The 22,478-nt window shown below is 35.8% G+C and overlaps 2 protein-coding genes across 7 annotated transcripts in view; one reads left to right on the top strand and one right to left on the bottom strand.

The window, feature by feature from the left end:
- The window catches only part of LOC103715213 (signal peptide peptidase-like 2), a 52,780-nt gene extending 44,316 nt beyond the window's left edge, over positions 1–8,464 (bottom strand). For 2 of the 6 annotated variants that reach the window (XM_039128362.1, XM_008802774.3), the window contains exons 1-4: positions 8,187–8,462; positions 3,721–3,879; positions 2,832–2,943; positions 1,728–1,847 (exon numbers count right to left, since the gene is read on the bottom strand). In XM_039128362.1, coding sequence (XP_038984290.1) covers positions 1,728–1,847; positions 2,832–2,943; positions 3,721–3,879; positions 8,187–8,348 — 553 coding nt within the window. In that variant the 5' untranslated portion in view covers positions 8,349–8,462. Of the gene's footprint in view, positions 1–1,727; positions 1,848–2,831; positions 2,944–3,720; positions 3,880–8,186 lie in introns of all 6 variants that reach the window. The other 4 variants (XM_008802773.3, XM_039128363.1, XM_039128361.1 and 1 more) reach the window with 3 other exon arrangements.
- An 8,499-nt stretch (positions 8,465–16,963) lies between these two features.
- The window catches only part of LOC103715212 (structural maintenance of chromosomes protein 2-1-like), a 28,828-nt gene continuing 23,313 nt past the window's right edge, over positions 16,964–22,478 (top strand). The window contains exons 1-8 of the mRNA XM_008802772.3: positions 16,964–17,508; positions 18,580–19,260; positions 19,471–19,614; positions 19,730–20,020; positions 20,124–20,309; positions 20,431–20,595; positions 20,705–20,764; positions 21,815–21,877. Coding sequence (XP_008800994.2) covers positions 17,191–17,508; positions 18,580–19,260; positions 19,471–19,614; positions 19,730–20,020; positions 20,124–20,309; positions 20,431–20,595; positions 20,705–20,764; positions 21,815–21,877 — 1,908 coding nt within the window. The 5' untranslated portion in view covers positions 16,964–17,190. The remainder of the gene's footprint in view (positions 17,509–18,579; positions 19,261–19,470; positions 19,615–19,729; positions 20,021–20,123; positions 20,310–20,430; positions 20,596–20,704; positions 20,765–21,814; positions 21,878–22,478) is intronic.

Genomic DNA, 22,478 nt, shown 5'->3' with positions numbered 1-22,478 from the left:
ATGGTGGTACCCACAGGCTGTTAATCAGTAACTAGTTTGTTTTGGAAACTTTTTGAGGGATTTTTATATTTGCAAAGAGTCCCAGAAGGACCCCTCTTGTTTCCTTCCTCTCTCTTCCCCTCTTCCCCTCTCTCTATTTCCTGCTACTTATTCCTCTCTTCTTTCTCAATTTTCTTCTTCTTGATTTCGTAAATCTGTTGTTTATTTCTACTTCTTTTGGGCTTCAAATAAATCATACTGCTGTCTACAGATTTCTGTGTGCATTATTTGATATACTTTGATTACAGGATTATATTTGATTGTCTAAAAGCTCTAGATTGTGATTTGGTTCGTCTTTCCACACGTAGGACAACGTAAAAGGACATTCTTTTAAACAGCCATTGCCCTAAATTTCAAGTTTTCCTATTAAATATCCTAATCTTAGAACCTGAACAACAATAAAGTCCTTCGTCACTCTAATCCTTTGCCTCAAAGTCCACCATTGCATGTAGGCAGCCCTAGCCCCTTGCTATCCTACATCAGCTCCATTTTGAGCATCTAATTACCTTTAAAAGAATAGAAAAGAAGATAAAATTAATTTAAACAAAACACATCTGATTCGTTTGAAATGCTTGACTTGCAATAAAGCAATCACATAAATTATAGAATAATTACAGCCTAAAAGCAACAAAACGTATATTATAGTTAAGTTGATGAATATCCTACACAAGGATAATAGGTGATTGCTCATAGCCTCATACAATATTGTACCATGTCAATAGATTATTAGGCTGATATACGTTTATGTACCTATATAATATCAAGGGAAGCATGTTTCCTTATATCAAAATGGTATTTATTGATACAGCTAAATGTGCAGAAATACAAGCTTGTACTCTACTTCTCATTTTAAATTGTACCCAACCATATTCAAGAACCTTGTTCCTACTTGGGATAATTTAAAGTTATTCCCCCTTTTTCTTTTCTTTATTTTTCTTTTTTTTTAGATTTAACAGCCTAAACTGCATATTGGACATGTCAACAAAACAGTTGATGCTGTAAACTGAATAAAAGGGTAGGAAACAACTCCCATAATCCTACCAATATTTAGGCTTCCAACAATGCCAAACACCCATGACAATGTACAATATAATTTAACAATTGTTGTTGTGAATTTAAGCATGTCTTGTCATCTGATATTAGTTTGCATCATGGTTTACTATTTTATTGCTCCCTTATATAGTGGCTATTAACACTCATTAAACAGACCCATTGCATATACCTGTACCTTAATAAAAGGCCTCTAAAATTGTCATAAGAGCCATCAATTTACATCTTTATCTGTTCAATAAATTACTCGAAGCTTTGCGATGTACAAGTTAAACAGAAATCACAAAAGATATTTCAGATGATTTACAATATTAGATCTCTATATAGTAGTTGTAGCTTGTTCTTTAAAACATATCCTTAGAGTAGTATCAAGCAGTTAAATTGGTCTATGTAAAAAATTAATGCGCCAATAACAAATATTTTAACAAATATATATACAAAAAACATATATATATATATATATGTAGAAAATAAACATATGTACACACATATATACACATCTCTGCATGTACCAAGTTACAGCACAGTATAGCATGGTAAGCCTACCGTGCAAATGAAGATAAACATCTTTTATCCATGCACATGACATCAAATTAACTAAATTACAATGCAATTCGCTTATGAATATAATAATGTACCTCTTCCTCCACTATCCAAGGATTTTTTAATATTCTCTCCATTTGACTTTGACACAAGTACAACAGGAATTGTAATGTCAAGGGAAGTATCATTTTCAGGGCACCCCATCTTCTCGAGTTCTAGAGCACAATATATAGAAATGTTAAAAGATAGATACACCATGGATGACCTCCATACATGTTCATTAAAAATGGTTTTCAGCATATATACCTCTTCAAATATGGCTTACTGCATATACATCACTTGAAATTCACTATTTGAATATATAACTCTTACCTCATCCTATTTTTGCAAAGCTTCTCATCCCATTACATTTTTAGCTACCACTATTGATAAGTAGCCATTTTAAGTGTAAAAGTGACTATTTTACTCTTTTGCATCAATACTCCTGAAAAAACTTGTGAAAAATTAAAGCTCTTTGCAATACAAACTAAATTTTAAAAAAAATGGAGTCTTAGTGCAAAAGGGCAATAAAATTATTTTACATTAAAAATGGTTACTTATTAAATTTGGAAGCCGGAAGTTTAACCGAAGGTGTAGCACTGCAAAAAGAGGGTAAGACAAGGGGTATATATCAAGACTGCCGAACCGGTACCGGGACCCGTATCGATCGGCAGTCGGTACGGATCGGTATTAGTTCGGTACCGAACCGGATCCGGTACAGCTAAGGCAATAATGCCACTGTGCCCCTAGTCAACCCAGTTTGAAATCAGGTTAACTCGGTGCGAATCAACCAGTTAGCACCGAGTCAGCATCAAGCGGCTAGTTCCGGTCAGTTCCGGCCGGTTCCGGTCCAAAAAGGACTGGTTCTGGCCAGTCCCTTTGTGGTTCCGACTCATAAAGACCGGAACTGAATTGACATGGCAAACTGACCCCTGCGACGGGCTGGACCCAAATTGAAATGGCGAACTGACCTGATTTCGCACCGGGTCGGCTCAGTACTGCCTGAACCGGGTGGTTCAGCCCGGTTCAGTGGACCTTGGTATATATGTAAATTTGGTTTATGAAGGGTGAGTATGCAATAACCCATAGTTGTAGGGGATTAATGCAAAAAACCCAAATGCTTTTCTAATTGAACAGCAACATATGGATATAGGAGCTACCTTCTTTATCATTTATCACCAATAAACCTGCTGCACCTCCTAACTGTGCAATTTTTGCCTTGTAAGCAAAGTCACAGTCCCCACGCATGGCCACAGCAATAGAATTTGATAACTGTATCAAAAGCAGTGTGCTCAGAAAGAATACAGGGAAAATAAAATGAAAGCAGTCTACTTCTGGTGTTGGTCCATGAATGCCTTTCTTTTCTCATGCTGTCTAATAGGTCTAACCACATTGGACGTCTATGCCCTCACCAGTTTATTTCGGACTGTGGTTGAAATTACTTCCAATCTTAGGGATGATCCAATGGATGTCTCGTAAAGCATTCTAAAAGTCCGAGAGTATGGTGAGTTTCTTGAGACCACTTGGAAGAAGGACGGCCAATGATTGAATTCAAACAGTGCTCATTTCTTCTATGGTCGTGTAAGTACACTTTCTGTGTACCTTGTTTGAAGATCACAACCACTCATGTCAAGATCATGATTGCTTTAGCCTCAAGTTCAACTGGCTTTAGCTCCATGTCCTCTTTCCCAACTTTATCAATTATTGTTCATTACGGTTGATAATGATCTAACAGCAGTTCCTGCTGTATCTTCTTCAATTTTGGTTGTTTGCCTGCTTTTCAAATTTAAGGCTGACTGGCATGCTTACAGTTGGAACTACTTCAATCATCCATGTGTGTACTCTCAGTTTCTTCCAGCATCGACCAATCATGAAATACATAGATTAGAGACATGATCACTGATATGTGTTGACCTGGACTCATCTGATTCTATTTCCGGCCATCATTTGCCACATGGCCATAAATTAAAAATTAAGGTAAACAAAATGATCAAAAAACTATCTAAAGGGATGTAGCAAAAGCAGTAGACAAAGAAGAGAGAAATAGACCTTGGAAGATGAAGCAGAACAGCAATTGAATGGGTTTGTGAGAACAGCAGGCTTTTTAAGAGCATCAGAAATATGGATCGGCAAAGAGGCACCAAATCTTGAATTCATTCCATCCACGCTTGGTCTTTCATCACCATTCACCCAGTTCCTTATGATAACCTGATGTAAAAGGTAAAACTTGTTAGTGACTTAGAGAATCATCTTTTCATTCATACAAATGGCAAAAATACCTGAGATATGCTTAAGATTAAAAGGCACTACTTGGCAAATATCTAATCTTATCAAATAGCAGGAAAACATTTCAGTTGGTTTTAGAAAGATGTACAGATGGGAAGAAATTTTCACTTGGAGACACAAATCAATTTAATTTTAAAATATTGTTGTTATGAATGCTTCCATGCATGAGATGAGGGAAAAAGGGCATATATGGGATGATAAGATTTTTTTTTTTTTTGAGAAAAAGGATGGGAAGACCTATGACCTATCACTTTGTTTCACGAGATTATGAAATTACAAAACTCCAAAACAAATATATTTAATTATTTTAAGCACCCTCCGAGCCTCGATGGTGCAGTTAAACCTAACTCTTCCAATAGTTTTCACTTTTCAACCTCTCTGATCATGTCTTTAACACTAATGGCTAAGCTTGAAAAGATCTCTAGTTTCTTTCATTTGAAAGCCACTGCAACATAGCCATTAAAATCACATTCCATCCCAATCTTCTTTTTTCTTGTCACTCTCATCATCCTCTAGGTGAACCAACAAGATTTTGAGGGCCAAGGTTACCTTTCATTTCCCAACTTATTCTTAAAATGACCCAGGAAGTTCTAGATAACCTAGGACGAACAAGTGAGAGATATTCTCTGCACTTAGGTTGCAGAAAACACATCCATTTGGATGTGGACAAATATGAGTTATAAATGTTGAAGACATTTACTGATAAGCAGATAATTATTGGTGTAGGAAGGTTACTGCAGAAATCTTTCATTTTCTGGACCTTGTTATCTTAAGAATATTGATGAAATAGGGCTGATCTCCAATGATCTAGTAGTAGGAAGATGTGGTATTTTTGGAGGATCATATAGTATTTTCTATTGTAATCAGGTCATTGGTCAAGCCAACTTAATGTATCAAATCCATATGAAAATGCCCCAAGTAGTGGCCAATCTACATGTGTTCAATTCATTATGTCAGGTTTGATTAGGGCTTGACTGATGGCCTGATTACAATAGGAGAAATACTATATCTGAGATGCAATAACACCAAATCTTTCTACAACCAGATCAGTCCATATCAGCTCTACTTCTTCAATATTCCCAACAGCTTTTATACAATTAGGCTTATTTCTTTGGCCAAAACAATTGTGAGACATCATTAGTGGTGAACACCACTGTTAAATACTATGGCTTTACAGAATATCGGGTTACCTAATCCCAATATCGAAGGTTTATTTTGAGTATGCAAATTCATTTGCTAGAAGTGTCAGGAAACAGTGCTAAGGGAAGCTCATTGTTTTTGATCTTGTAGAAGAGATTCTTAAGGTGGATCAACAACAACATCAACATACAAAGAGCATCTATGTATTGTTTTGTACAGATTACTCGTCCAATTATTTTTTTAAGGAAGTACATTTTTTACAAAGGACATTTTTAAAGCAACCAAACACACCCCGAGTCATCTGAGAAAGTATATTATGGCATATGGATTATATCAAACTTTATCAAATAGCCCGTTCTAGCTTACGAGAGTTTAATACTACTAAGCAATGATTCAAATCTTGTGGGATGGGGCCATCTTGGTTTCTCTAGGGAATGGGACATGCTATGTCCCGACACCTGGGACCCATCTTGTCACTCGAGATAGTGCCCCATTTGGACACTTAAGATAGTGGGACACCATTGCATTCCCTTTATAAAGTTCCAGAGCCCTAATCTACCTAGTGGGAGGAATATTAGGGGTCATATTTTTATTATGTTCCTAATAGCAAGTGAGCTGAATAGATTTAGTTCAGCTTCTACCAAAATATCCTAGCATTTTGTGACGATACTCGAGAACAAACTTCTCCATTTATATTCAAGCATGTTAATGTGGTTTGATTGGAGGGATTATTTATTTCATATACGATATTGAATAATTGATACTGACCTGGTTAGAGCTAGTTATCGTTTCTCATATAGCCAAGCTAGGCTAATAGCAGCCTCAGTGTAGTCAGACAGGACATCTGCTTTGGGATGTCCTAGAATAGATTTAGTTCAGCTTCTACCAAAATATCCTAGCATTTTGTGACGATACTCGAGAACAAACTTCTCCATTTATATTCAAGCATGTTAATGTGGTTTGATTGGAGGGATTATTTATTTCATATACGATATTGAATAATTGATACTGACCTGGTTAGAGCTAGTTATCGTTTCTCATATAGCCAAGCTAGGCTAATAGCAGCCTCAGTGTAGTCAGACAGGACATCTGCTTTGGGATGCTTAAGTTGCTCCTTGAGTTTAAGACAACTGAGTGACTGACCATGTAAGAAGTGGCTAACAGAAAGCCAGTCTCATGTTATTGTCTAAGCTGATCATAGTGGGCCAACATTAATAAGCTTATAGAAGCTCTATAAGTTCCCATACTTCATTCAAATAAATCAAGAGGAGAGCTTTTCTGAAACCCTCTCCCTGTCACTGTTTTACAGAACTTCTCTAGTAATTGGTACTCCTCAATTGTTTCTTTATCCAGATTAAATGAAGCTAACAGAACATTTTGTGTTCGAACTCTGAAATTTATTTTGAAAAATCGATTTCAGCTCAATGTAAATTACTGGGCCCTCTCCATTAAATCTCTGTTAGTGTCAAGACCAATCAATGTCAGGCAAACTTGGTGCTTGATGGTTGTATTTTGCTATCAAGAGTTATGAACCAGTTATTCAGATACTACAAGAGAAGGCTTTGTTACTTCCTTTGAGGACTGCATCACCAACTTTGTAGCTCATACTTTTCATCCTTCTATTTCCTTTTTGCTTCCTTCACCTCCCAAAATTTCAAAGTTCCTGCCACTCAACTAGTACAGTGTATTAAGACTAGCGTATGCCGAACCGGCCCGTACCGGCCGGTACGAGCCAGTACAAACTGGTCCGGCCAGCTACCGGTATGCCGGAGCCGTGGAAACCGGTACAGGCCGGTTTCTTGCCGAAGACAAGGAGAAAAAGAGAGAGCGCGGGGAAGAGAGGGAGGGAGCCCACCTTCGGCCGCCATCGGAGAGCCGCGGAGGGGCGTCGGAGGCCGGTGGGCTCTCCGATGGTGGCCGAAGGTGGGCTCCCTCCCTCTCTTCCCCGCACTCTCTCTGGTTCTCTTCTTCTTCCCCGGTTCCGGCGGGGAAGAGCTTTCCGGTTCGTTACGAACCGGCCCGTACCGGTCCGGTAGGCAACCAGTACGTCTACCGGATCCGGTACGGCGGACCTTGATTAAGACGACGCTGTCGTAATGCATGAGATAATCAAGATGTAAGGAAACATCAAATCAGGAAATTGACTTTTGTTTGACTTCAGTTTTATGAGGAATCTAAATCCATCAGAGATTGACTTCCTAAGTGTTGCAATTTTTCTCTTATTTTTCTAGCAAGTTAGGATTCAAGATCATGTTTTCTGTTTTGTTTTCCTAATTCTTGTAGAACAAGTAAGATGAATCTTATAAATATGCAGTTCCCTGTAGGTCATCTATTCAAGCAAGTAGTCGAATAAAATTTGCCTACAGGCTCTACAATGGTCCAATCCCGTCAAAGCAATCAAATATCCCTTGTTCCGCATTTTTTTCCTGTTCTCTCTCTCTCTCTCTCTCTCTCTCTCTCTCTCTCTCTCTCTCTCTCTCTCTCTCTCTCTGTGTGTGTGTGTGTGTGTTCAAAATAGAATTGACAGACACCAGGGTCTTATCACAATAACATTCCTCCTAATAGAAAAGATGAAAGGGGATTATTCAATTAAATTGGTGGCCCTATCAGATGGCATCTCTTTGTCTAAGTCAAGAAACTAGTATTAATTTTTTTAAAAAAATGAAAGAAATCCAGAGATCTTCTTGATAGGATCCTCAACCTAAATCAAATATGTCCTTTCCTAAAACGAAGAGATTTGTATCATCGAAGAAAGTTCACAAATGAATGTCCTTTCATCTTGGGACGATGCCGTACCCCAATAGACAAATTTCTTTATCTCAGGTTAAGCAAAATTAAAACGCTAATAATATTTCACCAGGTTTCATTTTTGATGTCTCATAATTCACCATGCTTTGATTTTGTCCTGATATAAAATGTCAGAGCATCAAATTTCTTTCATATCAAAGAGAATAACAGGATCAATGAGAAAATTTCCCAAGATCTTGGGGAAAAAGGGGGGGGGGATCAATCCAAGAAAAACCACTTGATAATGCCCTAGAATATACCGCTAAAATAGAGAAAGAAACAATGGGAATGGATTCAATTACCATCCGGAATGTATTGTTGCAGCCAGGAAATTTGACGATAGAGTCGTCTTCTTTGACGATATCTTCAGCGGCCAAGACGACTGGATGCGAGACGAAAGAGAAAAAGAAGAAGAAACCAACAGTGTAGAGGAGAGGAGAGGAAGAAGGTCTAAGAATCGCCATGGCCGAGATCTCTTTCTCCAATCCTAACTCTCCCTCCTCCCCAAAGAAAAAAAAATGAGAAGGGGTTTCCCTCTTTTTTTTTTCTTTTTTTTTTTTCTATTGTCTCTCGCTCGCTTGCTCTCCCCGTATATATATATATATATATATATATCTTTTTCTTCCTTATTTCCCGAGCCCGCTGCACACGCAGCGTCCGTCGCCACATTTTTAAGAGGCTTGATGCCTGGGAGGAGGTTAGCTTTCGAATAACGGCCGTTGCAATATTGAATAAATATAACCATTGTAACGGTTTCGAGATTTGGACAGGATTGACCTGCGGCAAAAGCAATTCTATGAATGCCACTAATTCTATGATGTGTTCATAAAATTCCATTAGGCAAGGAAATTTTAGATAAGGTCATAAACTCATTCTATGCAAGACCCATGTTCTATAGAGAATGCAAATAAATTAAGAGCATTTGAGATTGCTCTTCATTTCTCAAGTGAGTTAATATGGTGTTATGTGCAGCATTATAAATTTATTTCTTTCTTTCTGGGTAACCCATGAATTTGTCACTACATATTATTAGAATTTTTTATATGGATAGCCATCTAAAAATTTAAATTTGCATGAATACCTTTTTAAAATTTATATTTATTTCTATATACTTATAAAATACTATTTTTGCACAAATGCTCGTAATATAATGGTATATTCTAACATCGTTAATAAAAACCATATTTATTTTAATTAAAAATAAAATAGAATTTTGAAATTATTTTTTTTTTTGCCCCATCGCGATCACCTTATAAATGTTACTTTTTGCACATCTGCCCATTAAAAGTATTTTAACCATTTTAATTTGAAACTGTTAATTTTTTAATGGCATTAGATAGTATGGGTACATATGCAAAAACAATGATAAAAAAAGGGTAAACTAGCAAAACAAGTATTTTACAAAGGTATACATGCAAATATCAATTAGAGAGGGTATCCATGTAAAATTAGATATTTAGGAGGGTATTCATGCCAAAAAAAAACTCAAATTATTATTCCTGGCTAAGGGGCCTTTCGTGCAATTTTCCACAAATCACATGCAAACTGATAATTGATTCGAACAATCACATTTGCTAGGAATTTCTGATAAAATAATTTGGTTATAAAAATTTCCTTCTCCCTTCTGGGTCTCAACAAGCAAGATAACCATCAGTTGATCTACCATGTCTAGGACTAGTCAGGCATCAGGGTTAATTATCTCAACACATTATCACAATGGAATGTTATTAGATGAGTGCCACGACTCTGTGGATAATTTCGATGCGGAACAGAACACAATTACAATGGCGATTTTAAGGTTCAAAACCCTAAAAATTGCAACAAGCACCATTTCCAAGTTCTATTTGGCAATACTCTACTTTGAAAACTAAACTGATACAACTAGATAATGTTGATTTTGAGTATAAATAAGACCATGATATAATGCGGAAAAGCTCTGAAATTCAACAACTTGCCTCGGTGACACGCTCGATCCTGTCCTCCTCCTTAATTGCATAATTGTCAAAAATCAAAATTGTAGCAAATGCATGTTCATGAGAAGATTGATTAGGGCTACGTTAATGTCTTCCCAATAATTGGGGAAAAGAAGAGAGATTCAGGCTAAACCACCTATTGAAAGAACCCTTAGTTGCATTACAAAACTCAAAATAGTTTTTTCGGAAAGCTCCAAAATAGAGCTTCTCCCAAAAAGTTGTTTTTAGCTTTTTAAAAAAGCTAAAACAGTTTCTCCAAATTTTTACCAAACGCCCTTTTTTACACAAAAGTGCTTTTGGAGGGTCAGAATGTATTTTTTAACCCTCTAAAAGCTCTCCCAAACGGGGCCTGGTTAACTCACCTGCCCATGTTGTAAGGTGGTATATTGTCTAGTTAAATCAGCTTCCTGGTGTTGAACAACACCAGTCACCAGCTGACCCAATTCAAGTTGCATCTTCGCTTGGCCTGCTGTAACACACGGATAGCAGTATAGATTTGAAAAAATAAATAAATAAATTCATTGTTAAGAACAAGGTGTACTAATTACATAATTAAGGAAATTAACAACTGAAGCAAGAGAGATAAATTAAAATTCAGAAAGAAGGAACTGCATATAACAATTGACATACCAAAACCTAGATAACATTTATAAAGATTACAACACAAACTTTAGAATACCCAAACAGACAGAAAAAGTTGCAAAACCAAGGTAAACAACAAATCCAAATGCCTCAGATGAGCAAAGAGAGGCTTCAACAACCAAATTTTTTTTATGTCTAACGGTGATTACAACCACTCAAAGAGTGCTTCCACCTCGAAACTCAGAATGACAAGGTTTGCCATGCATTCACGTAATGCTGGAAAGAACAATAAAGCTGCTACGGTGGAGCCTTTGGTTGAGGTAGACCAGCAGAACATGTCAAAAAAAATGGTTTCAAATGGTCACAACTTTCGCAGACTACTGCAAAAGTGTGGCTCCCATCAGGTCACAAACGCCTACAGAGAAGCAAATGATGCAGCTGATTGGATTGTCTTCTATGCGGCTCACTATTCCGGAGGCTTCGTATGAATAGAGCGTGATATAGTGCCGAATTTTTTTTCTGTTCTATTATTTTCTGAGTTTGTTGGCCGCATCCACACCCATAGAGTATGAACCGTCGTTGTACCAAAAAAATAAAAAAAATCACAACTTCGCATGTCAATCAAACAAAGCAGAACAAGTGCCTTTGTCAGAATCTTCAATCAGTGATAATATCAAAATTTATAACAATGTCTGAAAAGGCCTCCTAGACCACCTCATTAACCAATCGTAATAATGGAGATCTGCACTACCCCTATAAAACAGGATGCCAAGGCAAGTAATTTGGTGGAGTCCTTCTATAACAAAAATCTTGCTTGGATCTTTGATAGGTGATTTCAAAATCACTAATTTCTAAAACATACAAGATCTTCTGTAAAGTCGCTAACTAACGAGTATTTGTTATTTTGTAAAAAGTAAATCAGTTGGCGACATTAGTTAATTCGATAAAGAATGGCGAATAGTCTCTTTTTGTAGTGCTTGCATTATTTTCCTGAGTCTCCCATCCACACTTAGCTTCCATATAACCATTGGCGAAGATTGTAAAGTTACCACGAATCAGAACACAGCAAGCATGGTCGTAGAATGCATCAAGCTAAAAAAAGGAAAAATCAAGTTTTCTATTGTCATCCTAGTTAAACTTATTCCTTTCGATGTGTAATACCTGGCTTCTTGTAGCCTGGGCCTAGTCCACTTGACCGACTAGAAGGCTTGGCCCAAATTTGCCAAAAATCTAAACCCAAAAATGAAAAAAAAAAAAAAAAACTATAGGTAAATGAGGCGGAGTTGCCTAGTGCTCTCCAAGATATTTTGTTTTTTGATTTTCTTAGCTGTATTCGTACACGTTTGATATGATACTTCCGTTTTAGCAACAAAAAATCCAGATGAGAGTTGCCTTCTCCCTTAAAGGTAATAAAAGTTTGACGACGAGAAGGATTTGGGAGCTGAATTTCAACTCTATATAAACAACCCCAGGCTCCTTTCAACCCCCACCAGCAAAGCTTGGTTCGAGATTGGAGTTTTTTTGGTGTTGCCGAGCTTTTTCCCGAGCATCGTCTGCCGCTGCTGCAGCTAAGCATCATGAAACCAAGGCAAGGACCTATGAATCTTCAAATTGATCTTCTATCTCATCATCCCAAGCTTTTAGATTGTGGTATATTATAAGATTTGTACTTTGGTCTCCATTCCTCCACCCATGCTTTTTCCTTTGCAGCATCTTATGTTTCTCCATCCAACCCATCTTGGGTTAGAAATTTGCTTGCCCAAACCCATGATCCACAATAAACCCACCGTGCAATGTACAATGATTATTAAACACGTATGTCAATGGTGAAGTAAAGTACCACATACATGTGATTTGAGGTTTCAGTACGTTTTATTAAGCTTGTTTTTGTTTAGTTGGTCGTATTCAGTTGGTTTTCTTAACTTTTTTTTGTTTATTGTGAATGCGCCAGTTTCGCTAGGATGTATATTTGATGGTTTAAATTTTCGATTTGCAATTTGAATGATTGCATTTCCTGATAGATATCTAGTCTTCTCCTTACAATTAATCCATGTAAATTATAACCATACACATATAATATACATGAATAAAGTTAAAATTTTTAAAAATACAATGGACAAAATTACATCAAACTTAAAACACTAGCTTGTTTAAGTATACTTTTTTTTTCTTCTTTATGGACATTACATTTCGCAACCTTTGATCATCCAAATCACTCTTCTCTCTTCTCGATATTCTATTTATTTCTAGACTTTATATTGCCAAATCAATTGAACCATTTCAAATTGGTTGATAGATCACATTTTTGTCTACTTATGCATTTGCATTTAGCATATACTACTATATGGCTGCATTTGGTGGCCCAAACATTTTTTGTGTATCATGCATTCCTGGCTCTTTATACATATAGAAAGTTTTTGCAATAGCTATCATAATTTATCAATTAATATATATTCTATTATGCTGAAGGAGGCATTGCACAAATGATCGCACCTCTCCGCCTAACTAACAAAAATATTATGTTTCAAGTAGTTAATTTGCTAGTATTTAGACCTAGGTAATATAATAGCACATAAATATCCATCCCTCTTTTACCAAAAATGGATAAGCAGATAAATAGATGATGTTTTGATATGCAGCAAAAAATAACATATTCTATAGATATGTATCTCACATACATGCATACATATATATATATATATATATATATATATATATATATATATATATATATATATATATATATATATATATATATATATATATATATATATATATATATACAAAGAGAAAGAGAGGGGGAGACATATCAAAGTACATGGAATTAATAATGACTATTTGATCAAGGAAATGGTAGAATGGAATACTTGGATTGGATGTACATCTATCAAATTGTAGCAAATTAAATAAAATAAGTTCAACTTAAACTATAAAGCATGATCATTGTATTCAATTTAATTAAACTGATTAGTTGTACTAATTACATAAAATCAATTATAATAATTTACGTGTATTGTTTTATAACTATTAAAATCTATGTAGATTTTGTATGGATTTAGGCTTTGTTTGGGGGAGCTTTCGGAGGGCCAAAAAGCACTTTCTAGCTCTCCAAAAGTACTTTTAGATAAAAAATAGTGTTTGGTAAAATTTTCGGAAAGTTGTTTCAGCTTTTGCGGAAAGCTGAAATAGATTTTGGGAAGAAACTCCAATTTGGAGCTTTTCGAAAACGTTGTTTTCAGCTTTATCGGAAAGCTATTTTTTGAACCAAAATACCCTCATTTAAATCATAATTTTTTTCTCCAAAATTTTGATCCCGTCTCTTACTCTCTCACCCATCCTCGCCCTCCCCCTCTCTATCTTCTTCTTCCTCTCAATGCCGTCGCCTCTGTTCCTTCTTCTTCTTCTTCTTTTCTTTTTTATTATTTTGGGAGCTCGTGGCTGCCCATGGTGGCAACCACCATGCCGGCCACCACCCATGGTCGGCGACCCCTTTATATTTCAATGAAATAAAATAATAAATAAATAAATAAAAAGAAAAATAATGAGTGAGTGGCAAATAATCTGATCTAAATAAACAAATAAATAGATAAATAAATAATATTAGTAATTAGTTAACCAATTTTATCACCTAGTTAGAAAATTTGTTAGAGAGATAAATAGTCATTAGAAGGATGAAAAATTAATTTATACTAATAATTATAATATTTTATATATTTATTATTGTATTATACTATAAATATAATATTATATTATATTATATCATAATGCATTGATATGTTATGTTAAAAAATTTAATATTATATTAAATTATTATTCTATACTACATAATATTATAGTACTATTTTAATAATATTATATTATATTACATTAATATTATACTATATCATATATTTATGTATTAATACATATTATATTCTATTATGCTCTATTGTATAATACTGGTAATGTCCTTTATGGTCATTTTGTCACACAAAAGTACTTTCTCAGTTTGTTTACCAAACATATGTTAAAGTGTCACATCACTTTAAAAATGTAATTACTAAACATCAAACAGCTTTTTATAAACGCTCTGCTTCAGACAGCTCTACTTCCAACAGCTCTACTTCCAAAAGCTCTACTACCAACAGCTCCCCCAAACAGGGCCTTAGTAGTAAAATACAATATATTAAACCCACGGTATTTCTTGATTAAATAAGTCCACGATATTCAATAACCATCAAGTACAACAAAAATTGTTATGAAAAAATCGGCTATATATAACTAGATCATTGATTGGGTATTTTTGCAAGCATACATAGCATAATTACAAATAGGCACTCATCTTTTTTCTTAAATTTATATTCTGTCGGAAGAGAATAAAACTAGAAATAAAAACCTACTATTTGATTTTTTTGTTGTTCATCTTGAATAAATTTGTTATTCAGATATTGTGAGATCATTCCAATGAAAGAAAGATATGCCAAGATTAGTCATGTTAATGCATAGGACAATAGAATAAAGTTCATGACATACATTTGAACCATTGCATAAACTATGGCCATTCATACATAAAAATAATCATTATTTTTATTATTATGGCTAAGTCCTATATTTGGATTCAAAACATGTTTGATAAACATTTGGGTCTAACCATTCTATGATTTGTGGCTGGTCGGATTTTATTTACATGTTACTAAAGAGTGTGGACAATAGCAAATTTAGCTTTTGCCAAGTCTTGATACTGACATATTTATTAAGTGGACTTGCCAAATGTTTGTCTATTTCTTTTATATTTTTAACCTAAAAATTTCTACAATAAAGAAAATACTTAAGGCCTTGTTTTGTTATAAGATATTTCTAGAATTAAGGTGGTTTATCTAGCGAACCTGCCCAATCATTTCAATTTTATGGGGATATGATTAAATCAGTTAACATCATGTATCCCAAGTTAAAGTTATTACTGAGAAAAGATGATCTAATGTTCAATATACTTGTATAGCTTTTAACATTGCAAAACACACACAATAGAGAATCCAAACTATAACTTTAAGTAAGAAATGGAGGAGTTTGTTCTCTCTTATACATTTCCACTTTTTCCATGTTTTCAATTAACCCCATCAATTTCCAACCAAACATAAATATTTTCATAACCCTAAGATAAAGAAACCTTGAGGGTAAAGCAAGGTCAAGAACAACTACAAATACATCTCTCAATGTCCACTATAAAAGTGCATAAGAAAGAATAAATTTTTAGAGTGCATCATGTATGGTACCACACATGACTATTTGACTTCTCACAATAAGCAGCTATCCGCCTTCGAGATGGATAATATAGCAGCTATCCAAGGCAATACAAAAGACACACCGCAAATGATTTAAGGTAGAGCTGAAACCAGATCGAATATAAATCGGATGCTAGTACATCTATATCTACATTTATTTTATTTGACAAATATAGGTACACATATTTGTCGAATGCAAATATTTATATTCGTATTCATTTTAAATAGATACAAATACAAATCATATGCTGGAAGTATACATATAAATATGGATATAAGTCGAATAATTAAACTTTATGACTACAAAATTAAAGATATTTTTAAGTGGAAGGTAAATTAAGTTAGTAGCATGTTAATATGGTCATGTATTTCTCTTGAAAGTTTATAAGTGATGTATAAAATTAAATAGAGTTACAAATAGAATCCGATATTTGAATATGGATTAGATAGTTGTCTATCCATATTCATATATATTTTTTTATAATAGATACAAATACGGTTACGAATATTAATCGGATATTTAAATTTCTATCGATGTTTGAATAGATTTGAATACAACAATCGATATTATCCTAGGTCTTCTTTAAACAGCCCACCAACCCATAATTGCAATTATAGTTCGAGCTTGTTTACGTCTGTACAACTTTTATCAATGTTTTAAAAATCAAATCGGATGTTGAACTATTTTACTTGCTAGGTTCCAATTCAATCGGTTCAATTAGTTCAACCAGCTCACAGAATGCCGAATCTGTATGACATCATAATTTAAAATTTTATTATTTAAAATTTATAAAAAATAGAAAAAAAGAGAAAAACAAAAAAAATGGAAAAAAATGCCCCAACCATGGTCGTAATAATGCGGTGGAGGTTTTTTTTTTGGGTTCTATTTGTTTATTAGTTTGGAGTTTTGGATCTTTGGGTTTGAGATCGTAAATTAGTAATTTAATCTTATAGATTAAAATATTTAAGCCTAAAATTTCAGTCTAGATATCAAATTTGTATGATCTGTCTAGTTCGCACACGTAATTCGGTTCAACTGGTTTATTCAGTTCGAACGATTCATCTAATTTTGACCGGTTTTTGACCGATTCGATTTAAAGGGTATATACCGGACCGGTTAGTTGAACCGCACGGTCCGATCGAGTCCAACTTCCAACGACATTTTATCACCCTTGATTACATCCCACCGGTTACACTCACCGCAGGGTCTCCTGATCCCAATTTTTCAAAAGCAGAGACGCGAGCCCAAATCCATTTCCCGCCTCCCAAAACTCGTCCGCATTCCCTTCCACCTCTCTAGGGTTCCGACCTCCGAACCCCCTTTCCTCCTTCACTCCTCCGACGAATCGTCTCTAGGGTTCTGATCTCCGACCCCCTTCGACCTCTCGTCGACCCCCACCTCCGCCTCCGCACCCTTCCCCCCTCCTCCGCCGCCACCACCTCCGCCGCTTCTCTGGGTTTCCGCCCTCCGAATTAGGTTTCTAGTCGGCATGTACATCAAAGAGATCTGTTTGGAGGGATTCAAGTCCTACGCCACCAGGACGGTGGTCTCCGGCTTCGATCCCTACTTCAACGCGATCACGGGGCTCAATGGGTCGGGGAAGTCCAATATTCTCGATTCCATCTGCTTCGTGCTCGGGATCACCAATCTCCAGCAGGTCCGGGCCACCAACCTCCAGGAGCTCGTCTACAAGCAGGGCCAGGCCGGAATTACTAAGGCAACGGTCTCAATTGTCTTCGATAATTCTGCTCGCAGCCGAAGCCCTCTTGGGTATGAGGACTGCCCGGAAATCACTGTCACTAGGCAGGTAAGTGAAGTTCGTTTGATATATCTGAACCTCAAATTTGTGCACACTAGGAAAGCTGAACTGTCGAGGTTGATGCTATTATCCCGACTAGAAATTGAATTTTTAGTTTCTCTCTTGCTTTTCTTTATATTAATTTAGCTCTTGCAATTAAAAATACCAGGCAGGTCTGTTGGTCAATTTCATTGAGTAGTTTTCTGGGGAAAGATAAACATGTTTCACTATATTGCAAGATTATGATTGTAATTTTATTTTGTCTTTCCATGGACATTGAAGATCCAAGTTTGAACCTTTACGAGATTTTTTTTCTGGTGTCATTTGGAAGTTTTAAGAAACATATATAAACACAGAACTGGAAATCCAACCCTCTTGTCATAACTACTCTATCCCAACCTCATAGGTTTTTTTTTAAAACCTATATCAGAAATAAAGACCTTCATACACCTTCTAAGCTGTTTATGATCAACAATAAGATGTTTTTGTCAATTTTTCTGCCTATTGGTTTCATATACTGTTTATTTTCTACCAATAGCAATGGCTATGGTAAGATAGCTCCTTGAGTGGCTTCTTAATGCAACCTGAGATTTATGCGGTCTATTTCCATTTCGTAGTTTGAGCCTCTCCTTTACAATTTGCTGTCCAAAAGTCAAGCCTTCAACCTTCCCCTTGCCCCCAACACCCCCCCTCCCCCCTCTTCTTTTCCTTTTCCCTTGCTGTGGTTGTCATCATCATCATCGTCGTAGTTGCTGTTATGTCATTGTCATCATATATAATCTACTTAAGGCTGCAAAGGATATGTAGATTATAGATTATGACTTAGTATTTTATGATAATATACTGGTAGTAGTACTTACTAGCAGGCAGGTGGACCAGGTAAAAATATCTATGATATTGATAACTTAAGTTATGCATCTAACTAAACTGAACACCATGTGCAATGCTGGACAAATGTGGTCTGCTTGGTAGACAATGGTTCCTTGTGTTTTCTGTTTTCCTTTTATTTCCCCCAGATTGCTTTAGTGGGCTTTGCACAATGAAATATATAATTAATGATTGATATCATTGACTTTGTAGATTGTAGTTGGGGGAAGGAACAAATACCTCATCAATGGGCACCTTGCCCAGCCTTCTCGTGTTCAGACCCTTTTCCATTCTGTGCAGCTTAATGTCAACAACCCACATTTCCTTATAATGCAAGGACGCATCACAAAAGTCCTAAACATGAAACCACCAGAAATTCTATCAATGCTGGAAGAGGCTGCTGGCACAAGAATGTATGAAATGAAAAAGGAATCAGCCTTGAAGACACTTGAGAAGAAGCAGAGTAAAGTGGATGAGATCAATAAGCTTCTTGACCAAGAGATCCTTCCTGCTCTGGAGAAGCTTAGGAAGGAGAGAACGCAATACATGCGGTGGGCTAATGGCAATGCAGAATTAGATCGTCTCAGAAGGTTTTGCATTGCTTATGAGTTTGTTCAGGCTGAGAAGGTACGAGATAGTGCTGTAAATGAGGTAGGTCAGATGAGGATGAAGATTGCTGAGCTGGATGATGGCACTCAAAGGCTAAAAAGTGAGATACAGGAAATGGAGAAAAAGATATCCATCTTGACTGCTGAGAAGGAAGGAAAGGTAGGTGGTGTGATGAAGGCTTTGTCGGAGAAGGTGGATACTCTTTCTCGCACTCTTGTGAAGGAAACTTCTGTATTGAATAATCAAGAAGAATCTTTGAATGCCGAGAAGGAGGCTACTCAAAAGGTAATAGTTATTTCAGTACCTGTTGTCATATTTTGTAATCGTTTCTAGCTTGTGATGCATAGAGATATAATGCAATTTGAATGTCATATTATGGGGATTTATTTTTCTTTCTTTTCTAGCATTCTTATGTGGATATTTACTGCTTGTACATTTTGTATCATGTAGCTTGCTTCATCTCTTAACTATGGCAGTAATGCTTTCTTTTGACAGGTCATTAAGAGTATTGAAGACACAAAAAGATCAATATCTGAGAGGGATTCTGCTGTCAAGAAAGCTGAGGATGATGCAGCTGATCTTAAAAAAAGAGTTGAAGGTCTATCTAAGAATTTGGATGAGTGTGAGAGAGAATACCAGGTATGGTTATTGATAAATGAGTTCTGCATTCGAACCTCATAGAATTTAAAATTGATATTGACCTGACACATGTACTGTAGTTTTGTTCTAATAAGACAAAATTGACCATTCCTAGGGTGTTCTAGCTGGTAAGAGTAGTGGAAATGAAGAAAAGTGTCTTGAAGATCAATTAAGAGATGCCAAAGCTGAAGTTGGAAATGCCGAATCAGAGCTGAAACAGCTGAAAACAAAAATTAGCCACTCTGAGAAGGAGCTGAAAGAGAAAAAAGGGCAACTGGTTTCAAAATGTGATGAAGCGGCTGCTGTAGAAAATGAGCTCAATGCCAGAAAGAAAGATTTGGATGCTGTTAAAGCAGCCATGGAATCTATTACTTATCAAGAAGGCCAGATGGAAGCTTTGCAAAAGGTTTGTATAAGTTTGGATCTATCAAATTGTCGCTGCTTTTAACAAATGGTTAGCGTGTAGAAATAAATTTTCTTGATATACTTTGGTGGTGACTTGTGCTCAGGATCGGTCTATTGAGTTAGAAGTAATTCAGAAGCTCAAAGATGAAGTCCGTATTCTTTCAGGACAGCTGGCAAATGTTCAGTTTAACTACCGTGACCCTGTAAAGAATTTTGACAAATCAAAGGTTAAAGGGGTAGTTGCAAAGCTTATAAAAGTAAAAGACAGTTCAACGATGACTGCCCTAGAGGTTTAATTTTGTAAACTTGGTTATCTTGGTTGATGTATTTGGGAGACCCTTTTTTTGGTTTCCCTTTTGGTTATTTGGCTTCACATTTATGGCATCAGAAAACATCAGATTTATTCTGTAGGTTGCTGCTGGAGGCAAGCTGTTTAATGTTGTTGTAGACACAGAAAATACTGGAAAACAACTGCTACAAAATGGAGATCTGCAGAGAAGAGTAACAATTATACCTTTGAATAAAATCCAGACCAATACCATTCCTCCTAGAGTTCAACAGGCAGCTGTTAGACTGGTTAGTTTCCAAGAATTACATATATGTCAAGTATTGCTTTTAGTGTGACATATTAATTGCATATTTCTGTATCTGTTTAGTTGCTCAAAAGTTTTGAGTTTCTGTGTAGGTTGGTGAAGGCAATGCTCGGTTGGCCCTTCTTTTGGTTGGATATGATGATGAAGTGAAGGTAGCCTCTTGTTAAACAAGCATTCTTTTAGTTTGCTTAATATATTTGTTCTAGACCTTTTTTCTGTTATCCCTACCTTTAGAACCTATGAGGTATATTGAAATGCAGACATATATATATATATATATATATATATATATATATATATATATATATATATTAAATTTTCAGATAAGTCATGTTGTCTGTATATAAGTCTAGAGATTAGAGTACCTTGTTTGTTTAAATTATATTTTATCTTTAATTAATCTTGGATGGAGTCTCAAAACTCATGGAGATTTGCAGGTCCCTTCCAGAGAGATAACTATGCAGGAACAGGATGCATGGATCAATGAAAATTATATGTTTTCTTTTATTCTGTCGTGGAATAAGTGAAATAAATAAATACCTACATAAAATGTAGCCTCATTCTTTAGAGGCCGGCTGTCTGAGGCCAATCTCCAAGTCTTCTAATTGTATATGATAGAGATATGACCACAACTCTTACCGTCATGGACCAATTATGAAGCTGTTGTCGTGTGTGATGAGGCTCCACCATACTAGGAGGAAAAGAACTGCTTCTTAGCAAGCCACATAATTTAGATTATCACACATGGGCTGTATTTTTGTGATACGAGCAGTTCTTAGTTCCTTAGACACAGGCACAAGCCATGCCTGATCAAGATGCCTCCTGCTGTAGCCACCAGCATGCTTTTAGCAGTATACAACTTTTGGGTAGTTAATTGCAGTCTTGTTTGGTGAAAGTCTGTGATGGATTGATCAGCTGCACAATTGGTTCCACCAGTGAAACCATGCTCTTATGCAGTAGATACAGCCAGAAAGTAACATTTGATTCCTTTCTATTGGAGCAGTAATTTACATGGTAGCCAATATTAAATGTTTCAAGTTTGTATCCATTTTATTTTTATAGCTCTAGGAGGCATACACAAACTTTCTTTTCTTGTCATCTTATCTCCTACATGGATGCCATGGGAATTAGTTTTTGCATAAAGGAAAATGAGAATAAAATGTGCTTCTTATAATTGTCTGCTGATATCTTCTTATTTGCAGAATGCAATGGCTTATGTGTTCGGTTCAACATTTGTTTGCCGAAGTACCAATGCAGCAAAGGAGGTACGCTTGATTTTTGTTGGTTTGTTTTTAATTATGAGATTAATGCCTTTTGTTGTGGCACTCTTTTTGGCAGCGAAATAACGTTTTAATATGCCGTTTATTGTATATAATGTTTGTCGGGACTATGCTGTGACGTTGTAAATGCCTCTTATGGAGCCTCCAGAAAAGTTTTTTTGTGAATGTGGTGTATGGATTAGTATTTTCCGATTAAAAAGGAGCGAAGTTGTAAGAGATTCATGATCAAATAATTTTAGTGTTCATATTCAAATGAATTAGAATCAGCCTGTTTTGTAAAATCTTCATCTGCAAAGTTAAATATGAAGAACAAAATTAATGGAATCTATACAAAAATTTTGTAAAAAGAGGAAAAATTTAATTGCCGGAGCCAGACAGTCACAGACAAATACATATTAAATACAAATCCTACAATTTAACACAGCATGTACATGTGATACTTGAGTATCATCTATCAGCTACATGGAAGTTCAAGGTTGTCATAGGGACTATCCAATGTATAATGTTGCTTGAACCTTCATATACTGCTTGCGTTATATATAGGCTCTCATGTACTTCATGATTTTTAAAAAAAGGGCTCTAACAT

This window comes from Phoenix dactylifera, chromosome 7 (assembly GCF_009389715.1).
Source record: "Phoenix dactylifera cultivar Barhee BC4 chromosome 7, palm_55x_up_171113_PBpolish2nd_filt_p, whole genome shotgun sequence".
NCBI classification, from domain to species: domain Eukaryota; kingdom Viridiplantae; phylum Streptophyta; class Magnoliopsida; order Arecales; family Arecaceae; genus Phoenix; species Phoenix dactylifera.
The sequence above is the reverse complement of the archived record's forward strand: the minus strand, read 5'-3'. Positions and strand labels throughout refer to the sequence as shown.